The 24,380-nt window shown below is 42.1% G+C and overlaps 1 protein-coding gene across 4 annotated transcripts in view; it reads left to right on the forward strand.

The window, feature by feature from the left end:
• Window positions 1-17,810: 17,810 nt before the first annotated feature.
• The window catches only part of MAP3K4 (mitogen-activated protein kinase kinase kinase 4), a 64,325-nt gene continuing 57,755 nt past the window's right edge, over window positions 17,811-24,380 (forward strand). For all 4 annotated transcript variants that reach the window (XM_072332619.1, XM_072332621.1, XM_072332620.1 and 1 more), the window contains exon 1: window positions 17,811-17,981. In XM_072332619.1, coding sequence (XP_072188720.1) covers window positions 17,956-17,981 — 26 coding nt within the window. In that variant the 5' untranslated portion in view covers window positions 17,811-17,955. The remainder of the gene's footprint in view (window positions 17,982-24,380) is intronic.

Genomic DNA, 24,380 nt, shown 5'->3' on the forward strand with positions numbered 1-24,380 from the left:
AATCATCACTTATTGTTCATTTATATTGCCATTATTAGTATTACTGTGGGTTCTTCTGGCAGACTGGGAGAGGAGAGAGCTGGGGAGTAAGTAATAGGGCAGCTGCTACCCACTGCATGACCCTGGGCTGGGCACTGTGCAAGATGTTCTCCATGGGCTGGTGGGTACCATGCTGAATCCTGCTGTCTTAATCCTACCATCTGACATGCTCTGGCTAAAGCAGTGCTCACAGTCCCTGTGATTAAAATGAAGGTGACAACACATGCCTATCTTCTTCCTCCATGTCTGAGTAGTGAGTGTGAGCTTGCTGACAACTTTAAAAATGAGAAGCATCGCCTACCTTCCAAGAGTTAGTTATGTAAGGTACTTGTTAGCTTTGAGGCATGTCACTACCACAAGCTACTAGTTTAGAAAGACATTTGGAAAACTGCAGAAGTCCTTATTTCAGCTAAAGCACTGTAGTTTGGTACATAGTGATGCTCGTGGAACTGAGTGATTTTCCTGGTTTTGCAGAAATCTTGCCTTGAGACCTGAATACCTAGAGGGCTACAGGGCTGGTATTTCAAGTACCTAGCCTGTCTGACATTGCCTAGATCACAGTATGACTGAGTCTAACTTACAAGGAAAAGAATCTCTGTATTTCCAGTAAAGAGCGAGCTCTCATTTTTCACTTAAGAAATATTTCCATGAAGCCTCAGTGGTGTGGTGCATTTCCAGAGAGGCTTTAGTCTAGGATGGAATAGGAGCTGTTTCTTCAGGGAAGACAGACTATAACTGTGATCCTCTCTTGCTTTTATTTTCCTGATGTTAGGGCAGTATATTTTTTATCCTGTGGATGAGAACAAGCAATCAGATGGGATCACTCGCAATATATTTGGCTTCCATTAATGTAGTTTGATTGACTATTAAAAGACTCCTTTTACAAGGACATAGACATTTCAGATGATCTGGAACTTACAGTGACAGACAGGGTAGTTTAATATTCACAGTACAAGCACCTTTGGTGGTTTAATATATTGTTGCCTGTGACCAACCACTGTTTTTGGGCTATCTGCTCTGAGTGATCACCCTCTGAAAAGAGCATATCATCCGAGCATACCAACCTGTGACCTCAGCATAAAAACCCCCATGTGCTGTGGCTTGGACTGAAATAACTGCCATTTCCACATCAGACATACCTATAACTTAGATCACAACCAGATAATAACTTTGAGCTGTCCCTGAAACCAGACTATTTCCCCAAAATTCTCACTTTATTAACCCAGTCCTCCATATGCTGTCAGTAGCAGCTTGGTTTGCTTCAATGCTTGTATGATTTCACAGAACAAAGCAGCTGAACTCGAGCATTCAAGCCATAGCAAATAGTTGGGATGATGACCTTTTTATCCAGCTCATCATAATAGTTCATCTGACTTCTCTTTACAGAGCAGATTGAAATGAACAGGGCAGCAGAAGAGACTGAGTGATGTGGCCTGCTGTGGTAACAGAGGTGACTAAAGTGGCAGTTCCTGGCTGCGGCACCTGGCTGTGTGACTCAGGTTGATAGGGATGGATGAGGCCATCTGCTGAAAGCCCCAGGTGTGACTCCTTCCCACACCTCTCCTGTGTGTTCGTTCTTTTGCATGCACATGCTCATTCCCACACTTCTTGCTGCATACCAGTGGCACCATGACTGATCTGAGTGTTCCCGAGATCCTTGATTGTAAATTCTGAGGGCTTGGCTTGTGCACATATGGTTTAACCATGGAGACCTGCTGCCAGATGCGGTCTCCCTCAGGTGACAGTGTGGCTTGTTCCAAAGGGCAAGGGAGGTGAAATAACTTCAACCTCAAAGACAACCTCAGAGTTCCCATGGATGCTGAGCAATGTGCCACATCATCCATTCTGCTCAGCTGGTACCTGTACTGCCTCTGGTCAGGAGAGCAGATACTGTCAGGTGTGAGCTTCCTCCATGAAGTAGTCACAGGCTATCTCCAAATTACCTCCTGGTACAGACCAGTGTGGGAAGGAGCAGTTCCCTTTCCATAGATCCCTTCTGCTTGTGGTCCTTGCCTAGCATGTCTTGTGAGGACCAGGCCCTGACACCCAGGAGGCATCCATCTTATTGGGGTGCTTTCCACACGGGTGGTCTGCTCCCCATAAAGCAGTAAGTCATTCCACAGTGTGTGAGGAGCAAATGTTTAGCGAGCCTGGCAGTTATTTGGCTCAGTGTCTGAGGAAGTGGCTTGGCTTGTCATTCAGTGGGTTTAGAAAGAAACAGAAAAAGGTGCAGCTGTTCTGGGGCCAAATGCAGAGCTGCAGGACTCAGAGCCTGCCAGCCTGCCCTTGTCAGCCAGCTCAGGGGAAGTTCAGTAGGATTAGTGGGCCCATCTGATCACCTACTGATGAAAAGCCTTTCACCAGATTGCCCAGAATAGTTCTGGATGCCCCATCTCTGGAGGTGGTCAGGGCCAGGCTGGATGGGGCCCTGGGCAGCTTGATCTGGTGAGCAACAACCTTGCCCATGGCAGGGGATAGGAACTGGGTGGGTTTTAAGGTCCCTTCCAACTAAGCCATTCTATGATTCTATGTGCACGTTCTGCCTCACAACATCCCTCTGCAGGGGTGAGCAGCAAAGAGCAAGACAGGGAATCAAGAGGTTGGATGGGGTCCACAAACTAAACAGTGCAAACACTTCCCTGAATACCAAGAACTGCAGAAAAGTCTTCCGTACTTTCAGCCAGTCTTTCTGGAACATTTGGTCTCAGTGCAGAAAAAAAAGAGCTGAGTCATACAGTTTTTTATGAGGGCTCCTCCTGCCATTCTAATAGTTACTTAATTTCACAGGTAGAAGAGTCACCTGGGACACAAGAAGGGCATTACAAGCAAAGGAAGTTATTTAACAGAAATAAAATTATCTTGCACCTATACTGTAAAAAAAGCAAGAAGTTCTGCCTAAAAATTGCAAGCTTTCTTTTGTTATAATTGCTCATCTAACCAGAAGAAGTCCATTTGATTCCGTGTCTTTTTAAATCCCCTCCTTTTCTTTCCAGAACAAGCTGGCATTCAGCACTGTAGGAAAGAATCCAAGCTAAGAGACGTCTTTGTAGAGAAAATAGTGTGAACACAGTTTCTCTCAATGGAGAAATTGAATGCTCGGGGCACTTGGCTAGCTGTCATCCTTATCCCTACAGATGCACAAATGTAATATTTAGCAAGGACCTTTTACATATTTTTTTCCATGCTTACGTTCGCTGTGACTTTTCCTGCTGAGTACAGGGTTGGAAGTTGGACTGGCAAACAGACTGTGTTATTATAATCACATTTTTTAGATCCTCTGGAAGAGCATGTGGGTTTTGCATTTCACTCTAAAGCATTTAATTTGGAAAATGAGTAGCATAACAGCAGCTCCTATTAATGAAGGGGTTTTATCTTTTTAATAAAGTAACAGAAGGAGAGCATGGGCAAATTTATATTAAAAGAGCCAAGTGTTTTGAGAAAAGGAAGAATCAGTATCAGATCAGGCTAAGAACAAACATAATGGTTTCTGCAAAAAGCTGAAATAGCTCAACTGACAAACTATCACTATCATTATTTTCAGTAGTCCTGAAAGGGTTAGCTCCTCAGGTAGATGGGCTGAACAGTCACTGAAGAGCAGGATTTCACCTCTGCTGAGCTAGAATTTGCAGAAAAGCAGAGTAACTCTTTGTTTCTTGTGGGACTTGTTCCTGTCCTCTTTTTGGTGTGATTTTCCTGTGACAGCTTGCTGCCCAGGAGAGCAGAAGGTGGAGAGTAGAAGGTGGGGAGAAAGCTCCTACATGACAGAAGGAACTGACATAGAACCAGTGCAGGGGCAGATCACACTGCATACTTACTGACACAGCTCACCCAGCATGTATTCTGCTTACACAGAACTGTCATTTTTGAAACTAACTTCAAAAATTACTTGGCAATGCATCCTCATATTATCTCACTGCCCAGCAGCCTTTGTTCTGGATTATACAGATCAATGATGTATCAGTGAGAGAATATCAGGATAGAGGCCACTAATGGAGATAAAAATCAGGGTTATTTCTGTGTCCTTCTTTTACATATTTAATGAAATGTTAAGTTAGGCTCTACTGAACAACGTGTAAGAATCTGCCTTGCAGAAGCTATCAAAACATTGTTATACAACTAGCTACATTTGGCAAAGCATGCAGTCATCCAGAACACCTTTGCATAGTTTAAAATCTGTTAATCTTTAGATTCATTACCGGAGTTGCACATGCCATCATATTTTATAAGTTTGCTCATTAAAATGTGTGCAACATATTCATGTAGTCAATGTACAGATAAGAAAATTACAGAGAGCAGTAAATAGCTCAAATAATGCAACGTGACTTTACAGCAAAGAGATGTAACAAGTTCTAGAAAGGGAGGACATACAGGAATTCTGGGCAAAATAAGTCACTTGAAAATGGAAAAGAGAGATGGAGAATTTTCCATCACGATGCAGGTGCAGGCATGCATACAGGTTAGTGGATGGCAGTATTGCAATGTTTTAGTCAAAAATACAGGAGATCACTGTTGGAGAAGTATACATTCTCTTTTTACAGTCTTTTTCTAATTTGTGGATTTATTTGTATTGTTTGTTTTAAGAATTTAAGGGTTTTTTGTTTGTTTGTGTGGTGTGTGCTAATAAATACAGTGGCAGACACACCCTGCACTCCTTTCCTGCTCCCCCAGACCAGTGCATTTAGAACAGCTGGTGCCCTAAAGGAGGTGCAGCTGTGGTTGACTGACACTTGCTTAAGTAGGTTGGGGTGAGGATGGGCTGGTGCCTGCTTTGAGGAGGTGCTGGCCAGTTTCTGATTCTAGACATCAAGTAAAGTGCTTATATCAAGGATTTGGATTGGCTGTAAGGAGTTTTTATAGCACTGAGGATGCCAATGTAGAACATGTGGTATGTTTTTTTTAACATAATAGTTTTAATTTGCATCTAAAATACATATGTATAAAAGAAAACACGTGCTAGAGAAGAAAACTTATTTGCATTACTCCTGTAAGCTTTGAAAGCTTGTGTTCTGGAATGAGGAACTCTCCCAGTGAGAGGCCTGAACAAATTGATTTTGGTATTTCATGTACTCCGTCGTTGCTTTAGATGCAATACTGAGACTACAAATTGGTCAAAATTATTATTTATTTAATGTTTACAGTACAGCAAAGTGGAAAAGGTTCTATCTGGTTCTATCTCTTTCCTCCTTCTGTTATTGATGGTCTCTGCTCCAAAGAACCAGTCTGAAAGATTAAACATGGGAGAGGATAAGATCAAGAAATAAATCAGACTGGAACAGACAAGTAGGAAATGCAGGTAATTGGTTAAGGCTTGTCTGCATTCAATCAGGAATACTTTGCAGTTTTCCAATTATGTAAGTTATGAGAGAATAGGCTTTCACTTTAAAAAGGACATATTTATTTTGCTTGGTGAACCTGCTTTGTTGTTAGAAGCTCAATTTCTGTGCTCTTGCTTTCAGGCTTAAAGGAAAAGTAGTAGAAGAGGAGGAGTTCTTCAGAGCAGCCCATCAGTCCCATTCACTGCAGAGAAGAAAGAGTTGAGAACTTCAGTTTCCAGAGGCACTGTTGCACATTGATCTCTGTGGGCACGCTCCGCTAACTGCCGAGGTTTGGGTTTCTTTTTTTAACGGCTTAGCATGGCTTTTAGCAAGCATAAATATAGCTGTACAAATAGTGAGAAGCTATTTTTGAACATTTTGTTCACTGCTAAATACAGAATTGCTAACTCAAGCATTCAGAAGTCATGATTCAGGTCCCCAGAATGAAGAGCCTGGACTTAGTGTGTAGATCCTTTTTTGTTTGCTGTCTGTTTTGCCTACTGAAAGCTTAGAATGTCTCTGGATCATGTCTTCAGGCTTTTTACTTCAAAACTGAAAATAGAAGTTTAATCTGAGTTTATATTTGCAGGCTCTTAGAGCCAGGACTTAAAGAATTCTTCATTATACTTTGGTACAAATGGAAACCTTGGAAGCAGTGTAAAATAAAATCCTTACGTTCTTATCTTCTATTAGCTCTTTAAGAACTGGCAAGGGACTTTCTTGGCTTATCTGCCAAAGCGTATGTCATCCTGGTAGCTAAAATTTCTTCAGTCAAAAAGGGGAATATCACCTCTGACCAGGCAGACCATCACGGGACTGACCAACGCACCATTCATTTCCTACCTTCCCTTGTTTTCAGTGCTTTGGCAGAAGGGGAACACAATGGCTCCCTGTACATTAGTCAACCCAGCGCAGAACAGCAGCAGTCTTCTGAGTGAAGAAGCACTTGCTCATGCAGCATAAATGTATAATGAATGTCACTCAGAACACAAATATCGTAGCAGAAATGTCAAATACTCCAAGGAATATTTGCAACAGGCATTAGCTTAAACTTGTTTGATGAATGTTTTGTACAAGTAATTTCAATTTGTGACGCATTTGGAAGGGCTTTTGTTTTGCAATTTTAAAAGCTGTTAATAGGCAGCTCATAAACAGGACAAGGATTTGACTTTGTCCAGTGAAAGGAAAATAATACATTGCTTGTACAGTTGTAACCTTAAGCCCAGTATGATTTTGTACATCCTCACCTCCCACTCTCTAACAAATTTTAAACTTGGCTAATGTTGTTTTCCAGCAAGAATGGTTTATTGTCCTCCTTCCCTTGAAAAGAACCATTTTTAGGCAATCAGTGTCATAAGAGCTGGTGACTGTTTCATTTCTAAGAGCACTTGAAAATATATTTTTGTGGATGAAACACACTTTATTCACTATTGTACTTTTGCCGGAAACACCTCAAAAACAAATTCCATGCACAATGAATACATTGGCCTTTTCACCAGTGCAGATTAGCAAGCTTCCCTTCTTCCTTCTAGCATCATTTACTACTGCAAGGCTCTCAACTGGTCTTTGCTGGCAATTAAATTGTTCTAGCACCATAATAGTCAATTATTGGTTCAGCAGTCATTTACCAAACAGCTGTTCTATTTTCTGCTTGCTCCATATTTTGCCTTATGCTAGTATCCTTTCACCTAAATAAAATTACTAAACACACTAAAAATACTGTAATAATGCCAGGCTATTTTTGTCAGTAGCTCTCAAAGAAGACTGTGTGCCTCTTTTACTCCCACACTTAAAAGTGGCAGTCTGCTTGATACCTATGAGGGAACAAATAGTCTGGCAGGGAAGGGCATGGGCAGGGCTTGCATCACTCTGACCCGTTCCTGCTTGTTGAGCCAGCTAGGCAGCCCAAGTCAGAGGTTACACCTTCCCTAAACAGGTGTAACTTGAATTGTCCTGCAACAATACTAGGGAGCCAGGGAGAGGGAGCCACAGTCCCTGAACGATTTGCTCTGGAGTTTTCTTCCTGAAGCTTTGTTGAAGTCCAACCAAGAGCAAAAGTAATGTTGTCCTTTCTCTTACCCTTGCAGACATAATGCAGCATGTAGCATGCTTATGACTCGCATCACAATAACCTGAAAGTCAAGTCAGTGTGGGCTATGCTGCTGCTGCTACACATGGAGGTGAGGAGATGGAGAACATGAGCAAAGAAGAGACAAGCAGAAGCCCTGTGCTGTAGTTCCCTGTCAGGCTCATGGCAAGTCAGGACTCTACAGAACAGGAGCTAAGAGGCCTGCAGCAAAAATGAGCCGGTCTAGGATGTGTCTGGCCATCTGCAGTGACCTCATCCTTCTGAAAAGCCACAGGGATTTCTTGCCAGGTCACTGCTGAATTGGCAGGTCTTTGATTTTGCATGTTTTATTTGAGGATTAGCCCTACTAAATGTAGATTAAATGCCTATCTACATACATTTGCAAATACGTTCAGAGAAAGTGGTCCTAGCAATTCTCTCTGTACCTTTGCTTTTCATGCAAAACAGGCTATCTTGGTTTAATGATCTTGATCTAGACTGAAAAATGTTAATATTAATTATCTTTCTTACTTAGATGGAATCTAAGGGTTTGGAAATATTTCCTTATCTAGCTCTTTAAAGAAATAAGAACCTTGAATGTTAGGGTTGGTGGTGGTGCTAAGGAGAATGTGCAGACTTCTGTTTATAGCCAAGGAGACGAGGTACTGCTCTGATAATATGGTTAGCAGATGGGGAGCATGCAGCTGGCTAAGCGCTGACAATTAGGCTGGGCAGCCCATGCAGCTGAGTTCTTTGCTCTTGGCAAAAGAACACATGGCTTCTTGGCACTGAAACTGGGTCTTATTCTATTGATAAGAATGCACACTTTCCTTATTTGCATGCACAATAAATGCAGATTTCACAGTAAGCTAATGATAGGCGTCTATGAGGTACGACAGTATCAGCTCAATTATTGATTTAGCTATTCTGGTAGAAAATGCACCTTATTGGTTTCGTACTGTAATAGGAAGAGGTTCAGTTGCACTCACAAGCTCTGCTGGAGCTGTATGTACTGTTCTGCCAGTTTATACCCAATATAAATGCACCCAATATAAATACACCTTTTTCAGCTTTGCAGATCATAAGAAATAAAGAACACTCTGAGTAAGAATGCTATTGAATAAAGCATCAAGTAATCCAAGCATACAGAGCAGAAAAAATCAAGCAGTATATGGAAGTGAGAAGCATAGTCCATATACATGTCGTAATAAATGACACAAATTAATTCTCAATTAGTTATTCTTAAGGTAGGCTTCTTGCCTTGAAAAACAGCTACTAAGTTTAGTCCAGTCAACTATTGTTAAATGAATTCTTCAATCAGGTTAGTATAATACTCAGCTTACGCTAGAAAAGCAACATCTACACTATCCCCTTTTTTTCTTCTGTTTCTGCTTTATATTCCCACATTTGCTAACAGGACCTACCATTTAATATCCCATCTGGATGGGACATATTGTGGCTGAAATTATACTTACCTAAGGATATTTCTTAATTTTTCCCCCTCTGTATTATACAAGGAGTATATCTTTCTAAATGTATCTTTCTACATTAAAATTTAAAATAAAGGCAAAGAATGAAGTATATTGAAGAGAGCCAGGTAGAAAGACTAGCAGACCTACTTTGCAACATCATGTAGGTAAGCTGGCTGATTCTTTGTGTGGTTTTCAATACAGATACCTTACATTTTTAGACAGCATCCTTCAGATTATGAAAATGTCCTTTTTGCATATAAAAATAATCAGCTTCTAAAACTCTGATCCCCAATACGACAGTTTCATGCTGAATCCTCAGATTTGTACATGATTATAAGTCTCTGTGGTTGTTAAGCTAGTAATTCACTTGTGGTTTGCATTAAAAATTGCTAGTAGTGATCCATGACCTGTGGAAGAAAGTGTCAATGCTCAGTAGCAAAGATCTTTCTTTTCACATTTAAAAGGCTATTTGCTTGTTACTGCTTCCTCAGGCAGAAATGTTTAAAATTACTATAAAGATCATTTGACCTTACAGTTTAGAGAAATTGATGCTCTATCGTGGTAATCCTACTGGCTGTGACTGTGACACCTACAGCTTGCAGCTTTCTAGGAGACTCATACGTACTGCATTGCATCAGAGAGTAATTTTGATAGCTCTGCCCTTACCCTCTTTAGGCGAATGATTACATGCACAGAACTTCCCTTTCTGAGCTAGTGGCTCCAGGAGAGGGATCCATTCACAGTGAAATCATCTTATTCAGCACTCTTGTTGGCAGGCTGTTGTGGGTATGGCATGGACATTTGGAATAGCTCTAATAAATGTAGCATGAAAGGTAAGTGGATAATATTAGTATAAATAAATTTTAGGTACTTTCCATACTAAACACGCTTGCAGATTTTTATTTGAATGCAGACAGTGTGATAATTAAAATACATCAGACAGACTTGATTTATTTGACACGTGAAATGCAATTATGTATTATTTATGGAACTTGAATATTTTTATTAATTGAAGTATGAAAGCAAAACACGTTGTTGATGTTAATTTTTCTGTAAGAGATTCTTAAAACAACTTAGTTACAGCTCAGGCATAAAATACAGAAAAGGCAGAATGGTCAGCCTGACTGTGAAACTTCATCAGTAGGAAACTACACAACTTTGTAAAGGAGGAGAAAAAAGATTTTCAACAAAGCTGTCCTTATATCTTATATAAGCAGTCATTATGCACCTTCTTCTGGCAGGAAGTTACTATTTAATATGCAGAAATAGTGGCTACTTAAAAGCAGTGTGAATGATGATATATTTAAGAATAATTTAATCAGCTGCTTCTCTATTTAAGATCCCTAATTTAAAAAGCAAACAACAAAAAACATATAATTTGTGAGAGAACTGTAAATGCTAACAAAAGCTTTGTGGTGCTGTATGCTTTTAAATAGTTTTATTTTCCAGTGTATTGGAGTTTGCTTGTAATTGAAAAGCATTTGAGATCAGTCAGATCACTGAATCACAGAATGGCTGATGTGGATGAGTACCTCTGAAGATCATCATACCCCAGTCCCCTCTGCAAAGCAAATGTCAGCTGGAGCATGTTGTTTAGGGCCACAATTAATGGAGTTTTGTGTATCTCCAAGGACAGAAACTCTATATCCTCTCTAAGCAACCTGTGCTGTTGCTCAGCCATCCTAGTGGCAAGGAAAGTTTTTGTCACGTTTGAACAGAATTTCCCGTGTTCCAGTCTGTACCAATTGCCTCTTCTTCTTTCATCCTCAGACATCAAGTATTTGTTCACTTTGGTAAGATCCTTCCTGAGCCTTCTGTCCTCCAGGCTGAACAATGCATGTCTCTCAGCTTCTCCTCAGATGTCAGATGCTCCATGCCATTAGTGTTCTTGATGGGTCATTGATGGGTCCACTCCAGATGGGTTATAGCTCAAAGGTTCATCTAAAGTGTTAGTGTCCATCTGAAGAGCTAGTTAGAAGATAAATAATTCTATGATCTCATGCAAGCAGGTTGCTGTTACGCAATGTGTGGTAAAGTTTTGTAACTGACCCATACTGAATGCTTCCAACAGGTGAACAAGCAAGCTTGTCAGCAGTCCCTCTTCAGAACTACCAAAAGAACGATGTGTGTTCACCCAATTTAAATCTGTTTGCTAAATCTCCAGATAAGCAGTTTTTCCTAGCTTTGCAAAATGTCCATGAACCATTAGAAAGCTGGAGTCTTTCAGATGAGTTCAGGATGCTTTATGTTAGTGTCTTAATGTCCAGACTAAGCAGTAGGTCTAATTGACTACTATCTGCTTAAATTAAGGAAGAAATCTCATTTCAAAATATTGGTAAACGTCAGAAACAGGGTTAAAGGTGTAACAATACAGCCTATAAGAGAGGAAGAACTGGGCAAGGACAGATCCTCAGCTTCAACAGTCATCCCGTTCTCCTTCAACACACTGTTTCATTCTATTTTCCTTGGTTAAAAACAAAAACTGAGAAAACTGTCACCTTTGTTTCTATTTCTGATTATCACTACAGTAGCAAGCAAAAGCTATGGATCTGAATCTGTTGCGCAGCTGCTCTTAAAAAACAAAGTCTGTTTCATCCTCACAGTCACAGTGAGATCCACCCAAAGGTGACAATATCAGTCACCTTCAAAAAAAGATGCATTTGCAGCGCTAAGAAAAACAGAACATGGTAACAAGTCATGTTTGGGATACACAACACTTTAAAATAAGAATTGGTTAAAATCGGTGACATCACTTCAAAAGCTTCCTCTTTGAATTTTTGGAGTTTTTTGGTCTCGTGTAGAATACAGTGATGATATATCAGTGACGACATTGTCATATATAGGTAAGACTAACATTACATCCATAAAGGTAATAGGAACTTTATCTTTGTGTTTTAAGCAAAAGCAGTATAAACATATAATGCTTGTTAATTAACACTGCTGCCTCAGATTATGTTACTGAACGCTCCTTTGGCAGATGCATTAGAAATAAACATTTCCCTGGCAGTCTGCACTTTCCTTAGCTTCAGTGTGTAAGTGACTGCAAAGAGGTGACTGCGCCGCCCTTTGACTAGTTTACAGATGTGTGCATGGTTGTCCTTGGGAATGAGAGAACATAAATGAGACTTGAAATTGTTGGAATACTGTGTCCAGTTCTGGGCTTCCCAGTACAAAAAAGACAGGGATCTCTTGGAAAGAGTCCAGCAGAGGGCCACAAAGATGGTGAAGGGCCTGGAGCATCTCCCCTATGAGGAGAGACTTAGGGAACTGGATCTGTTTAGCCTTGAGAAAAGAAGGCTGAGAGGGGACTTGATCCAGGTTTATAAATACCTGAAGTGTGGGAGCCATAGTGGTGAGGCTGGTCTGTTTTCAGTAGTGCGTGGGGACAGGACTAGGGGAAATGGGCTGAAACTTCAGCATAGGAAGTTCCGCACGAATGTGCGCAAGAACTTCTTTACAGTGAGGGTGACGGAGCACTGGAACAGGCTGCCCAGGGAGGTGGTGGAGTCTCCTTCTCTGGAGATATTCAAGACCCGCCTGGACGCCTACCTGTGCAATGTGGTGTAGGGAGCCTGCTTTGGCAGGGGGGTTGGACTCGATGATCTCTAGAGGTCCCTTCCAACCCCTACAATTCTGTGATTCTCTTTGTACAATTTAGGGTAAATGTTTTTCTTGGAGGAGGCCTGAATTTGGAAACCATTATTTTGAAGATTCTGGGGCAATTATGAACCTAGGAAAAAAAAGCAAAATGATGCACCCTTTCAATAATTATACACAGAAGACTTTCAGTAAACCTGTTGCTATGGTTATAGAAAACAGTTACATTAAAACAAAACCTAACAATAGTTTTCAGATTTTGCAAAAATTGCCTTTCCTTTTTCCAAATCAAGGTTACCTAGGTAACTCTAAGTCACGTGCTCGTCAACATATTGGAAGTAGATTATATTTCCTTTTATCTGTAACATATTTTCTTGTCAACAAATGAGAAAGAAGGAACTCTTATGTCATCTGTGAGATAACAGGATTACAGAGGAAAGAGAAATTCACAGGGGGTCCATTGCCAAAAGACAGAAGTTTCTCAAGAGGCAATTTTGCTTGTTGTGTGCAGCCTCTGCAACTGTGATGGATGCATGTACGTTATTCAGGCAAACAGGGGACAGGAAGGAAGATGGCAGAAAAATGGTGTAAATGGGGTAAGATTCATGCTTTTGAGAAACAAGAACTTCTCCAAGCTGTTTTGAGTTTCAGGATTCAGGAATCTATCCTGGAGAAGACGTATCACTGGACAGAGTGACTGTCAGTCAAGCAAACAGGCCTAAAGCTTTGCCTTACAATTCACTGCCTGGGTAACAACCAGTATGGATTTATAGCAAACATGGAGATCCTAGGGACCTCTCATCTCAGTTAAAGGTACTAAGTAGGCCAAACAAATGCTTTGTGATATCGGTACGTCTTAGATTCCTTAAAGAAGGATGTGTGAACTCCAGTATACACAGCGGACAGGAAAAAGAGAAATTGGTTAGGATACAAGTTTTGTTTAGTTGAAAGTCAGGAGAGAAAGTAAAGAAAAGCTGATGAAAGAGCTGTTAAGCTTTGACAATGAGTTTTTCATAGCTCTTCCAAAATTTTCCTTTATAGTTTTCTCTTACTTTGAGAAGTTTGAGAAGTAATGTTCATAACTAACTTCCAGGTCTCTTTCCAAACTGACTCATAAAGGTGCTAAATGTGCAGATGCTCTATCTTCTGCAGCTGCTCAGCAAAGTGCGTCACAGAGACCTTAGCTCTGTGGTACAAGGGTCATAAGCTGGATTCCTCAACTGGCTATAGCTGGAGAGATTCCTGTTGCCAGGAAAGCAGATTAGCTCACATCATTCAACACTTATTTCAAGTGCTATGTTTCCTACCAAGGGTGTGTCTTAAAATAATCATCAGTACCTGTGAAGACGAGGAGACTTAAAACAATTCTAAAAATAATGATAGGGAACAGCAAGACACAGATGGGAATAAAAAACTTGGAATGCACTGAAATAACATAAAATGGCAGGTGATTATCTCTTTAGTGGTTTATACTGAATGATCAACGTGTACAATCATTTAAAAGGATGAAAATAGTGATGTTCACAATGAGGTAACAGTTGTTTTTTGTTTGTTTATTTTAATGAATGAAGTGGACGGAGATGTAGGTGGAAGGTAAGGCAGAAATGCAGAAGAATTTGAGACAGCAGGAGTTGTAGAATGAGATACAAACTTGTCGTCTCCCAGACAGTGGTGCACTGTGACAAGGGGAAAATACATTAGTGCCTGAACTATCAACAGGATTAAATCATGGCAGATTAATTCACCTTGTGAAATCATGGGTGTTAAATTACTCCAGATGATTCAGAGCAGAAGGTGGAAACGGATCCTCTAAACATTGCTTTATATATGAGTAACTACTCTCTTGGGGCTGTCCCATTGATTTCAATATGCCTGTTATATAAATGGATTGATACATTTTAAATTGTTTTCTGAGCTGATATAAAACAAAACAAAAAACAAATAGCATCTCTAATTTTTTTTTTTATATAAGCAAGTGTTCAGACATGCAAAATTCACAAAAACACCAAGTGTTACATGCAATGAAGCACTAAATTGCACTGCCAGACATACATAGAAAACAGCTGGGTATGCTCTGGATCTATAAAATGTGGCTTCAGAGGATAGGCCTCAATTCATCAGTGGTGCTTCTTTGAATATGTTATTATATTATGTCAGACTCAAACACAGACAAATCACTGCTTATGATCTTGGTCTTCTTTAAAAATATCCCATGGTTGAAAGCTGAGTGTGTCTATAATGCAGTTGGAGAAGGAATTATAGTGCGATTAACAGGAACCAACTTAGCTTTAAATGGACTCACACTGATATGTTCAAGCTGTCCTAAATTCAGCTCAGGCTTTATCAACAGGTCTAAAGTAAGTTGTTGGGGAAATATGAGCTACTGTAGCCATGGAAAATGTTTTGAGTCTCTCTATATCTAAAGATGGTCATTTTCATGCCCAGCCTCTAGGTAACTTGGAGTATCTGTCAGTGACTGTAGCTCTGTCCCGCAGTGCAGGCACTAAGCCCCTGGGGCCAGCTCTACACACCAAAATTGTACTGCTTTAAGCACAACTCAGGCTCATCCTCCTCTCATGTGGGTCATGTTGTTTTAATAATGGCTGCACACAGTTGCTTTTTAGGACAGGAAGTACCAAAAAACAACAACAAAAACCAGTGATAAAACAGTAATCCTAGGAATGTTTCTGACCTCATGCTACTGTTACTTACAGATACTCCTTTAATAGTGATGAGTCAGTGATATCAGGCCCTGTGTGATCTGACATGCAGCATGTGAGATGACAGTGTTTGGACAGAAATACTCTACCTCCATCAAGCTCGCTGGCTCCTATTATAGCATGGCTGTTAAATCATGCTGCTGAACAAGCTTTGGCAGTTATTATGCAAGCTTCTGAAGTGAATGAATCACAGCGGTTAACAGACGATTGAACAGAGCTGCATAGTGTGATTCCTTAATTTCTTTCAGAGGTTCACACTTCAATTGGAGCAAAGCTCAAGCTATGTGACATTGAAAACAGGGTCCTCTTTCTTTCAAAAAAAACCAAACAACATCCTGATCTTCTATGAAAGGAACAAAAGTGTAGATGGACGAATCTGCATATTTCCAGGTAGAAATGCATCTTGGTATTTTATTTTGGCTCTGGGGTGAAAAGCTGCAATATCTACACAAGAAAGAAATGTTGTCACATGGTCTTCCATATGCCAGATGCAGGTATGGTTCATGCTTTATTCTTCATAGGGCTGCAGAAGAGCATTTTAACCTATGTCCAAGAAAAAAATGACAATTCTATCTTCAGCAGATTTAACTAGAGACGAACTAACTGTATCTAACAGGCTGCTTTCTAGTGTCTGCTGCTGAGGGTGGGACTACATTTAGTTAACTTCCCTTTGCTTTTAAATAGCTGTTAGTGGAAATGAAATAATCTATTGGAAAGAAAACCTAAATCTACAAAGCTGTTATTGTTCAGGATATTATTTTTGCATATAAACTCATAGCAAATGATCATTTAATTACTACATGCTTAAAAAAAAAAGAGTATGAAAGTTGGAGCCTGTGACAGTTACTGAAACAACTTGAAAGATTTTCTATAACGTATTTAAATATTTACATAGACTGTATCTTTTTTTTTTCCTTATTACTTCTATATGTATATCTATATATATCTGTAGAACTCACAGATGACAAAAGTACACTTGCATGCACAGTCCTGACATTATAATTCTAGGGTCGTGCTTAATTGCCACCTCAGGAGTTAAAATCCATTAAAATTTCTAATGTTTTAACTCATTTTTCTGGTACCCCATTTATTGTGATGTCTCTTCTCTTTTTGTACCATTCCCTGTTTCAGCAGTAGAATCAAACTGAACAGCTTAATCAATTTTCACGCACATGTGCACTTCTGGTATACTTAGACTCACAAACTGGCAGTCATTGAACCTTTGATATAAAAGAATATCCCCTAAAAGAAGACAAAATTACTAAAAGAACTTTCATATTTATCAATTTTTGTAAGATCTCTGCGATTTATTTACTTATTGCATGTCTAAATATCATCTACAGATAGGCTCTTTGAACTTGTATTACCAGTGTCAGGGTTTGCTGCTCTTCATCTAGTCCTAAAACATATAAAAGCTGAGGCTCTCACCAACTGGAATATTTCACCAACCCGTTGTGTTTCTCCGCATTCGAAGGGCGTTAGCCTGTATTCCAGTTATAGATGTAGTTCAGGAAATTACATTTTTCCTCCCTATATTTCCACATGGATCATGTGGCTTCAGGTCTTTGTTTTAAACCGATAAAACAGCACTGCTGTATGCTTTAGCATGTTTCTCAAATGAAACAAGCTGTTCCAGGAGCACTAAGCCTGCTTTCCCACACACCCCTCCCCCTGTGTGTCTAACTGCCCTCTCGTGATTCTTCTTTGAGAATGGAAGTCACTGCAGGGCCTCAGATGGCTTTGAACTATTTGGGTGGCTCCAACCCCTGCATGCGTAGGTCATCACCCAAGCACCCCAGAGATGGTAAATATTCATGTAAACCCTGCAGCCTCCCTTGCAGTGATAACTAACTTTGAGTTTCCCTCTGTCCCTGGATGCTAAAGTCCATGCTGCTCACTCACAGCGAATTGCGGATGTCAAGAACAGTTCTGTAAACCACCTGACGGACGGGAGCTCTGAGATAACCAAAAGGGAACAAACGAGCACACTGACCAACGTGGTTTCTTCAATAAGCCGAAGAAACAACATGCATAATAGAACGGTATGAGGCAGGGCTGCGTCCCCCCCGTTTCTTGGTGAGAGCCGCTTCACGGCAGGCTGTCGTGGGACAACACGGTGCTACTCATCCCGCCGAGGGGCCGACAAGCGCCGGGACGGCAGTTCCCTGCATCCCACGGCAGCCCAAACAACCCGCGTAAAGCGGCTCGCTCATCAGCTGGAGCAGGAATCAGGTCCTCCCGGCTCCCCGCGCCTCCGCTTTCCCGTCCGGGGCCGGGTGGCGAACCCCGGGCAGTACCCCCTCCGCCACCCCCTGCTCTCGTAGACGACAACGCCCCGCTCCCGAGGCGCGCCCTGCTCCTACCGCCCGCCTCCGGCCAGAGGGCGGGCTGCAGCGGGACGGAGAGCACCGCGCGTCCCGTCCAGGCAGCGCTGCCTCCTCCGCACCCGTCCGGCCTCGGCGCAGAGAGCGCCTGTGGCTTGGCGAGTCCCTCCTCGCACGCCGTAGCGATGCTCCCGGCTTCGCTGCCCTGTGAGGCTGATTCCAAGATGGCGGCCGCGCGGGCGGCTCTTGGCGGCCGGGTCCCTGCAGCCGGGTAGAGCTCCCACCCCCGTCCCCTCCTCCGCCGCTGCACCTCCGGCGTCGCAGCGGGCCGGGTCGGGCCGCGCACTGCGATCCGCCGTCATGGCGGCCTCGGTGCATGCATGAGTAGACGTCGCCGCACCGTTCCCTGCCGCCGCCGCCATGGAGGAGCCGCCGCCGCCGGGGAGGTCAGTGCCGGGCGCTGCCAAATAGGGAGCCGCGTGCAGGGAGCGCGGGCCGGCGGCTGCCAGATTGTGGCTGCGCGGCGGGCGGGGGCCGAACCCTGCTGCAGGGCGGCGGGTGCGCGTCGTGCACGGAGCTTCGGCTCTGCAACCTCAGCGCTTTTGCACCGCGACCACCGAGCCAGCAAACGCACCGATCAGAAATCTCTAGCGGCTGCGGTGACTGAGGCAGGGCTTTGTGGGCGCTCGGCAATTAGCAGTGCATCGCCTCCTCCCCCCTGTCGGGCAGCAGAGGGGACCGGTGTTGTGAGGTGCTCTCCGGGACGGCTCTCGAGAGAACTTTTGACGGAGCGGGGACTGTGGGCTGTGTGCTGGGGGGGAGGAAGAGAAGCGCTGCGAGAGGCGGCTGGGGGCGGGCGACGGTGTCGGAGCATCGCATCGCTGCTGGCGGCATCCTCGTCGGGAGGTGCGGCTCAGGGGAAGGCTCCTGCACAGCGGCTGCGTTGTGTGCGCTGCCTCCAGCTCTGTGCCGCCGCCGCCGCCTCGGTGCGGGCTGACCCCGCGTGTGTGCGCCCTGCTGAGAGGTGGGGGTGCAGGTCGCTTCGAGGCTTAGCGTTTGTAAGCGGGGCTGCACAAGTGTTGCATAAGTCCGAGCTGTTAGTTCGCTGGCGCTTATTTCTCTTTTTAAAATAACATCCTGTTGATGCGCTTCGCTCCTCGCTAGGAGGCATTCACAGGAAGCGTTTTGGAAGCGCTCGGGTGATCGATTAGTTCTGCAGGGCTGGATGCGGGCGGCGCGCTCCAGGTGTGCTGCACGGCATACTGCCGTGTGTCCTGCACCTTCCGAGCTGCTGTTCTGCTCCGGAGGGACAAGAGGAGACGTGGGGATGCTCTCAGTTTGCATTGAAGCTATGGGGCTGAATAACATCTGGTTTTCGGGGGTGTGTTTTAGCGATCCGCTTTTCTTATGTCTTGGGGAACGGCAGAAGGGGAAAGTATGGAAAAGTTATTTCAAAATCATTTTGTGATATCTACGAGCGCCAGCAGGGCGAGCGGATGTGTAAGTGTCAAGGTCCCTTCTTACAGTAGCTTCGAGGAATGATAGTGCAAGTTAAGCGGAAAACGCTTTCAAGTGAAGTTTGCACAGCAGCGTGACCCTGGACCTGGGCTGCCTTCGTGTAGAGGAGCAGTGCAGTGCCTCGCTGGAATACACCCAGGCATTTCCTGTCTGGGGCCATTTCTGACCTCTGCTGGATTCTGCTTATTAACAGACAGTTTATGTGAGTCGGATGTGGGTGTGGATGGTGTGGTGACAACTTCAACCGGCGAATGAAAACAGAATTAGTTATTTCGGTGTGAGCTGGTGGGCGGGAAGGAAACGTCGCAAAACAATTAAGTAGTCTTAATTGGTGTGGGGCAACACATACACTTTGCTGTGATTCACTTCTGTGTGGACTTGGTGTACTGACTGCACAGCTGCTTTGGACGTGCTTCTCTGGCTTTGTGCAATGCTTTATTTTTGCATTACTTTTAAGAAAAAGCGTCGGAGGCTTTTTTCAACACAGTCAAAGTTTCTTTAGATTTTGTTGCTGTCATTAAGTCTGTCATTCTTGCTTGTGAGGTCAGAATCTTGCTGCAATCACTGTGATGCACCAGTGTGAAATCCATTTGGTGGCATGGGATAGGCTGATTGTTTTCAATCCTGCTTGTGGTGTATGAATGCGTTTTTCTGCTCCTCTGGCTAGCGCTGCGTCAGTATAATGCATTCTTTTTAAGTTAATTTTAATTTTGTTGGGCAAGTCCTCAGCCATTCTCATTTGCAATACAGCTACGTTTGCTTAAAAAGAAAGTTGATTGCTTTATTGTTGTGAGACAGCCTTTTGTGTCTGAAATCTTTTGATCTTTGTCTGAGAGTTCTGTCTTGTCAGAACAGGGATGCAGTGGTACCTTGTGTATAGGTAAGGTGAGCGTGCAGTACATTCATGGCCTTATTTGAATGATACAGTTGTTCCAAGATGTTTCAAAGCATTTAATTGAGAACACTCTAAAAGCAACCTTTTTCTCCCCCAGGGCTTCCTTTTCTTCTTGAACATATAGGGGGTCAGGAGAGAGGGGAGGCAGCTCCAAACTGAAGAAGGTGCTTGGAGCTTGAGAGTAGATGCTGAATTTGAGACAGGATTGCACTTGCGTGAGGGACAGGCTGCTGTGATTGTGGGTAAAAGAAATCATGCCCCTAGGAAGTTTGGTGAAGAATTGACATTTAGGTATCGATTCTTGTTAAAAAAGCAAACTAAAAGCTTTCAAGGTATTTCCCCTTGGGTTGCGTGGAACACTAAATAAAACAGGAGTCTCTTTGGTATTTCTTGTTCCTGGCTTATAGGCTTTAAATCTTCTCACCTCCAACTTAGGCACATGCAAGAACTTTATAGCACAAAATTCATTATGGCAATAAATGAAGCTTTAAGCATTTCCTTTTTGGGATGCGGTTTATTTGGGCACACTGCAAAGGTGTGAAGACCCATAGAGTTACTCTGACTTGTTCTTGATTGCTTGTAAACCTCTTTTGTCCTGGCATAAATCCAATGCAAGGGGTGAATGAAGGAGCAAGGCTGTGAGTAGAGCGGGGCAGAATAGAGAATGATTCCTCTGCACTGTGATGTTTTAATTCAGTCTGTCAGATTTGTTGGCTATATGATGTCAGTGAATTGGGCTGTTGGTCTTCAGCATCTGTTTGGGGGAGACTCGAGGTCATGACATGGATTGTTCTTAACTTACTTTTCTGGTTGCCAGACTGTATCTGTAGGATTGATTGTATATCAGCAGTGAAAAAAAGTTAAAATTATTTTATTAAGTTAGGATGATAGCTTCCACTGGAAAATTGCTTCAAGTGTAGTGATTTACCACCATCCTCTTCTTGATTTTTTTTTTTTTTTCCCCTGTGCATTTAAATGAAGTGAGATGCAATCTCTATTTTTAACGTATTGTGTTTTCTTGTTTACATGTGAAAGACTGGGATGAATGATTGCTCCACCTCCACCAATGATTGTGCATGCAAACGCATGCAGTGCTTACTGAGATACCTGGTATTTACAGCAGCAAGGATTACTCTGTGTTGTGTGGCTGCTGGAGTTGGTTTTCTGTCTGCTAATCAGTGCTGCCTGTGTCAAGGTTGGTTTTACTATTATGTAAGCAAGTGGTATTGGCCCTTGTGGAATGCAAACTGTGCTGAGATGAAAAACAGATCTACCAAATTTAATGGAGAGGTTGAGGGGTGTGCAGCAATGCTGATTCTAAAGAATGAGTTAGGAGTCTTAGAATCTTTTAAAGATTTGGTTTCTGTGACAACCGCATGTCCTAGATTAATCTAAATGTGTTTTAGATGCAGTTTAACAGAGGACAGGTTCTTATACTACCCACTGCTAGTTAAATAGCACATTGACCTGTGTCAGCACGGGAAGGTACAGATCTGTCAGCTTCAGTTCTTCAGCTGTGTGGTTGGATTTACTGATCTGTGTGCCATTTATGTTCACAGGGCTGTTATTCTCCTTTAGGTTTCTTCTGCTCTTCAGTATTAACTACATTAGTGCTGTATTTTGCCTGTAATCTATTAACAATAGTTTATTCCTTTAAAAAGGTAAAAATTGTTCTGTACTCATCCTTGATCAGCTGCAAACATAAAACCAAACTGAAATGTTTGCTCTTGCCACCCCAATTTGTATGTTACTTTCTTGTATGATGTTGGTTCACCTGTAGTCCAGCAACTATGTGTGCAGGAGCACAGCAGCTTGCCATGAACCTTTAGCTGCCTTATTTTGGATTCAGACAAGTGGGATGTAGCTTCAGTGCCCAGATGCTGGGCACGAGTTGGAGGAGCAGATTTTCTCTACTCCTGCATCCAGCTACCACTTAGCCGTGTTGACTGTTGTGCATTGCTTTCTGATGTGGTATCCTTGTCTGGCTTGTTAAGCCCTTGGCTTACCGTGTTCGTACTTTACTTGCTGATGGTTTCTCTTAGAGCAGTATTTGTAAAGGTTTTTACCACTTTAGCTCGGAAACATCTATCAAGGAAGTGGTAACAAGGTCACGGTTAGAGATGTCTCTGTTACTTCTCAGCTGCATGATGGAGCTGCCTGTGGATGTGAAGAGCTCCAAATTGTGCAGCTTACTGCAGCTTGACTGCATTGCCTGCATTTTCCAAAGGCTGTGGATTGGCCATCCAGCACCCAGAATTACAAAGTACTTAGGTACCAACTTCCACTGAAAATATGCTTCATTTTCGGTGCTTCACTTCGGAGTTTCTTCCAGACTTCATCAAAAAGATGAAACTGAAATTTTGGGATCAAAACCGGTTGATAGCTTTTCTTATCTAGGAATGGAACTTTCTGTCAGAGTAGTGAAGTTTGTGAGCAGGAAAGCGTTGGGGAAGAAGAGAAATGACAAATGAAAATCTGGCTGTTGCAGTTCTCATTATCTTTTAGTGTGACTCTGTGCCTTCCCAATTTATCACTTAAAGTTACTTTTTACTTTTTTTGTGAGTAATCCTCAGGAACTGGGTTGGGGCATCTGGTGCCAAGTACTTTACTGCAGCATTTATCCTTTGGATTTGTACTGTGGTGTCTTTTGCTCAACCATCTTTAATTTGGTGATGAAAACACACTTCAGAACTTCTCGTTTAAAGAAATAAATAGGCAAAGTGCTGTTCTTTTCCTCAGGGATGAGTTAGGATATAGCTGGGGTTGAGAAAATAGCACAAACCTAATTGCTGAAGAATGAAAGAAACATAGTTACTGAGACCAGTTAGCGAGAGACTGAAGATAAGGAAACTGGATGCTGGATAGGCTTAGTGAAGTTCTCTGTAGTTTCTCTCCTGTTTCTGCGCTTCTGACCTTTGATTCTTTTGCAGCCTCTCTTCCTAGGCTTGAAAGTAGGTGTGGGAATTTAACAAAGTCACCAGCATTTTCACAGTTGTTGTTTTTTTTCCACACATTGCAGAGTGATGTCAGAATTAAATGGTTACTCCTTTTTGTTCAAATAACTTTTGGTATGGTTTTAATCAAGTAATACCTTTGTGTATGGGGAGAGCACTGGGAGGAAGCTCCGATCACGATGTACGTGCCTATGCTATAAATGCTGTTATATCATCATCCAGATTTTCATGAAAACTTAAAATAGTCCAAGATGGAAAATATCGGTTAACCTTTTTCAGTTTCCAAATTTACTCCTAAAAACAAACAGGAAGTCCTGACTATTATTATTTCTTTTTCTGTGATGAGAACATGAAGACCTGCCAAAAATGTTATGAGCTTTATTCTGTTTATTTTTTGCTTATTTCTAGTTGGTGTAGCTTGCAGGGGAAAAAAAAATCACTTTCTGAATTCATTTAAATAGGTCTCAATGTCTGCTATTTCTGCTTGTAATAAAAAGAAAGGATGAAAAGTAGTTTGCATTTTGGCTGATATATTTTCAAATTGTTTGACGCTTTGTCATTCTCAAATTAATCAGATTTTACTGTCAGTTTGTAGTCTCTCTCCACCTCTCTGCTGTTTCAATAAGCCTTGATGCATTTCTTTGTGACTGTTCATCTTTCTGCTGTAAATACAACAACCAAACACTTGGAAGCTTCTGCTCAGGAATTTTGGGAAAAGTGTCAAAGTATTATCAGTTTAGCAAACCAGCTGCAAGAGTTTCTGTGTCCTGAGAAGCAGAATATTAAGTTTGAGTTTCAGTCTTCAAATTAATGTAGCTGGTCTCGATACAGATTTCTGGTGGCTTCGTTCTGCAGTGACTTCATTCACGTTCAGTGCTCTGAAGATCTTTGTGCGAAGGGGAGCTGGCTGCAGGCAAATGTGCTTGAGGTCTGCGCTAGAAATGAAGGATGTTCTTGCTTGCTGTGCCATTCTGTTCTTATTAAATGGCTCAAACTGAGATTTGCCAAGGGGGAAAAGATCTCTGATTGATTTCCATGGACATGAACTGGTTGGCTCTAAGCATTCAATTAGGTTGGTTGGGCTTTGTTTTTTTTTTTTTTTTTTTTTTTTGTTTTTTTGTTTTCCACAATAACTTTGTTTTGTTTTTTTCCTTCTTGATTTCTGTGGAAATACTGTTTTGTTCTATTGCATTGAAGTCTTGCTACAAACTGCTGTTGATCTTGCAGCGAAAATACTTGTTTTGTGCTTCTCTTAGGCTTTAGCTGATCTGGGATTTGTTGTCCTTGATGCTTAATGTTAGTGTGGCTCTTGCAGTGTAAGCCCATAGCCTTCGTAGCAGCTTCAAGTGTTAGTGTTTGTGCAGCCATGCAATAGATCAATCTTTGAATGGAAATAAGATACAAATAGTGAGCAGAAGGTGCTATTACAGTGCTGCTAACACATTCTGGCTATTTACCAATGCAATTATAGTCTTTCT

The sequence above is a fragment of the Excalfactoria chinensis genome, chromosome 3 (genome assembly GCF_039878825.1).
Source record: "Excalfactoria chinensis isolate bCotChi1 chromosome 3, bCotChi1.hap2, whole genome shotgun sequence".
Taxonomy (NCBI): Eukaryota; Metazoa; Chordata; class Aves; order Galliformes; family Phasianidae; genus Excalfactoria; species Excalfactoria chinensis.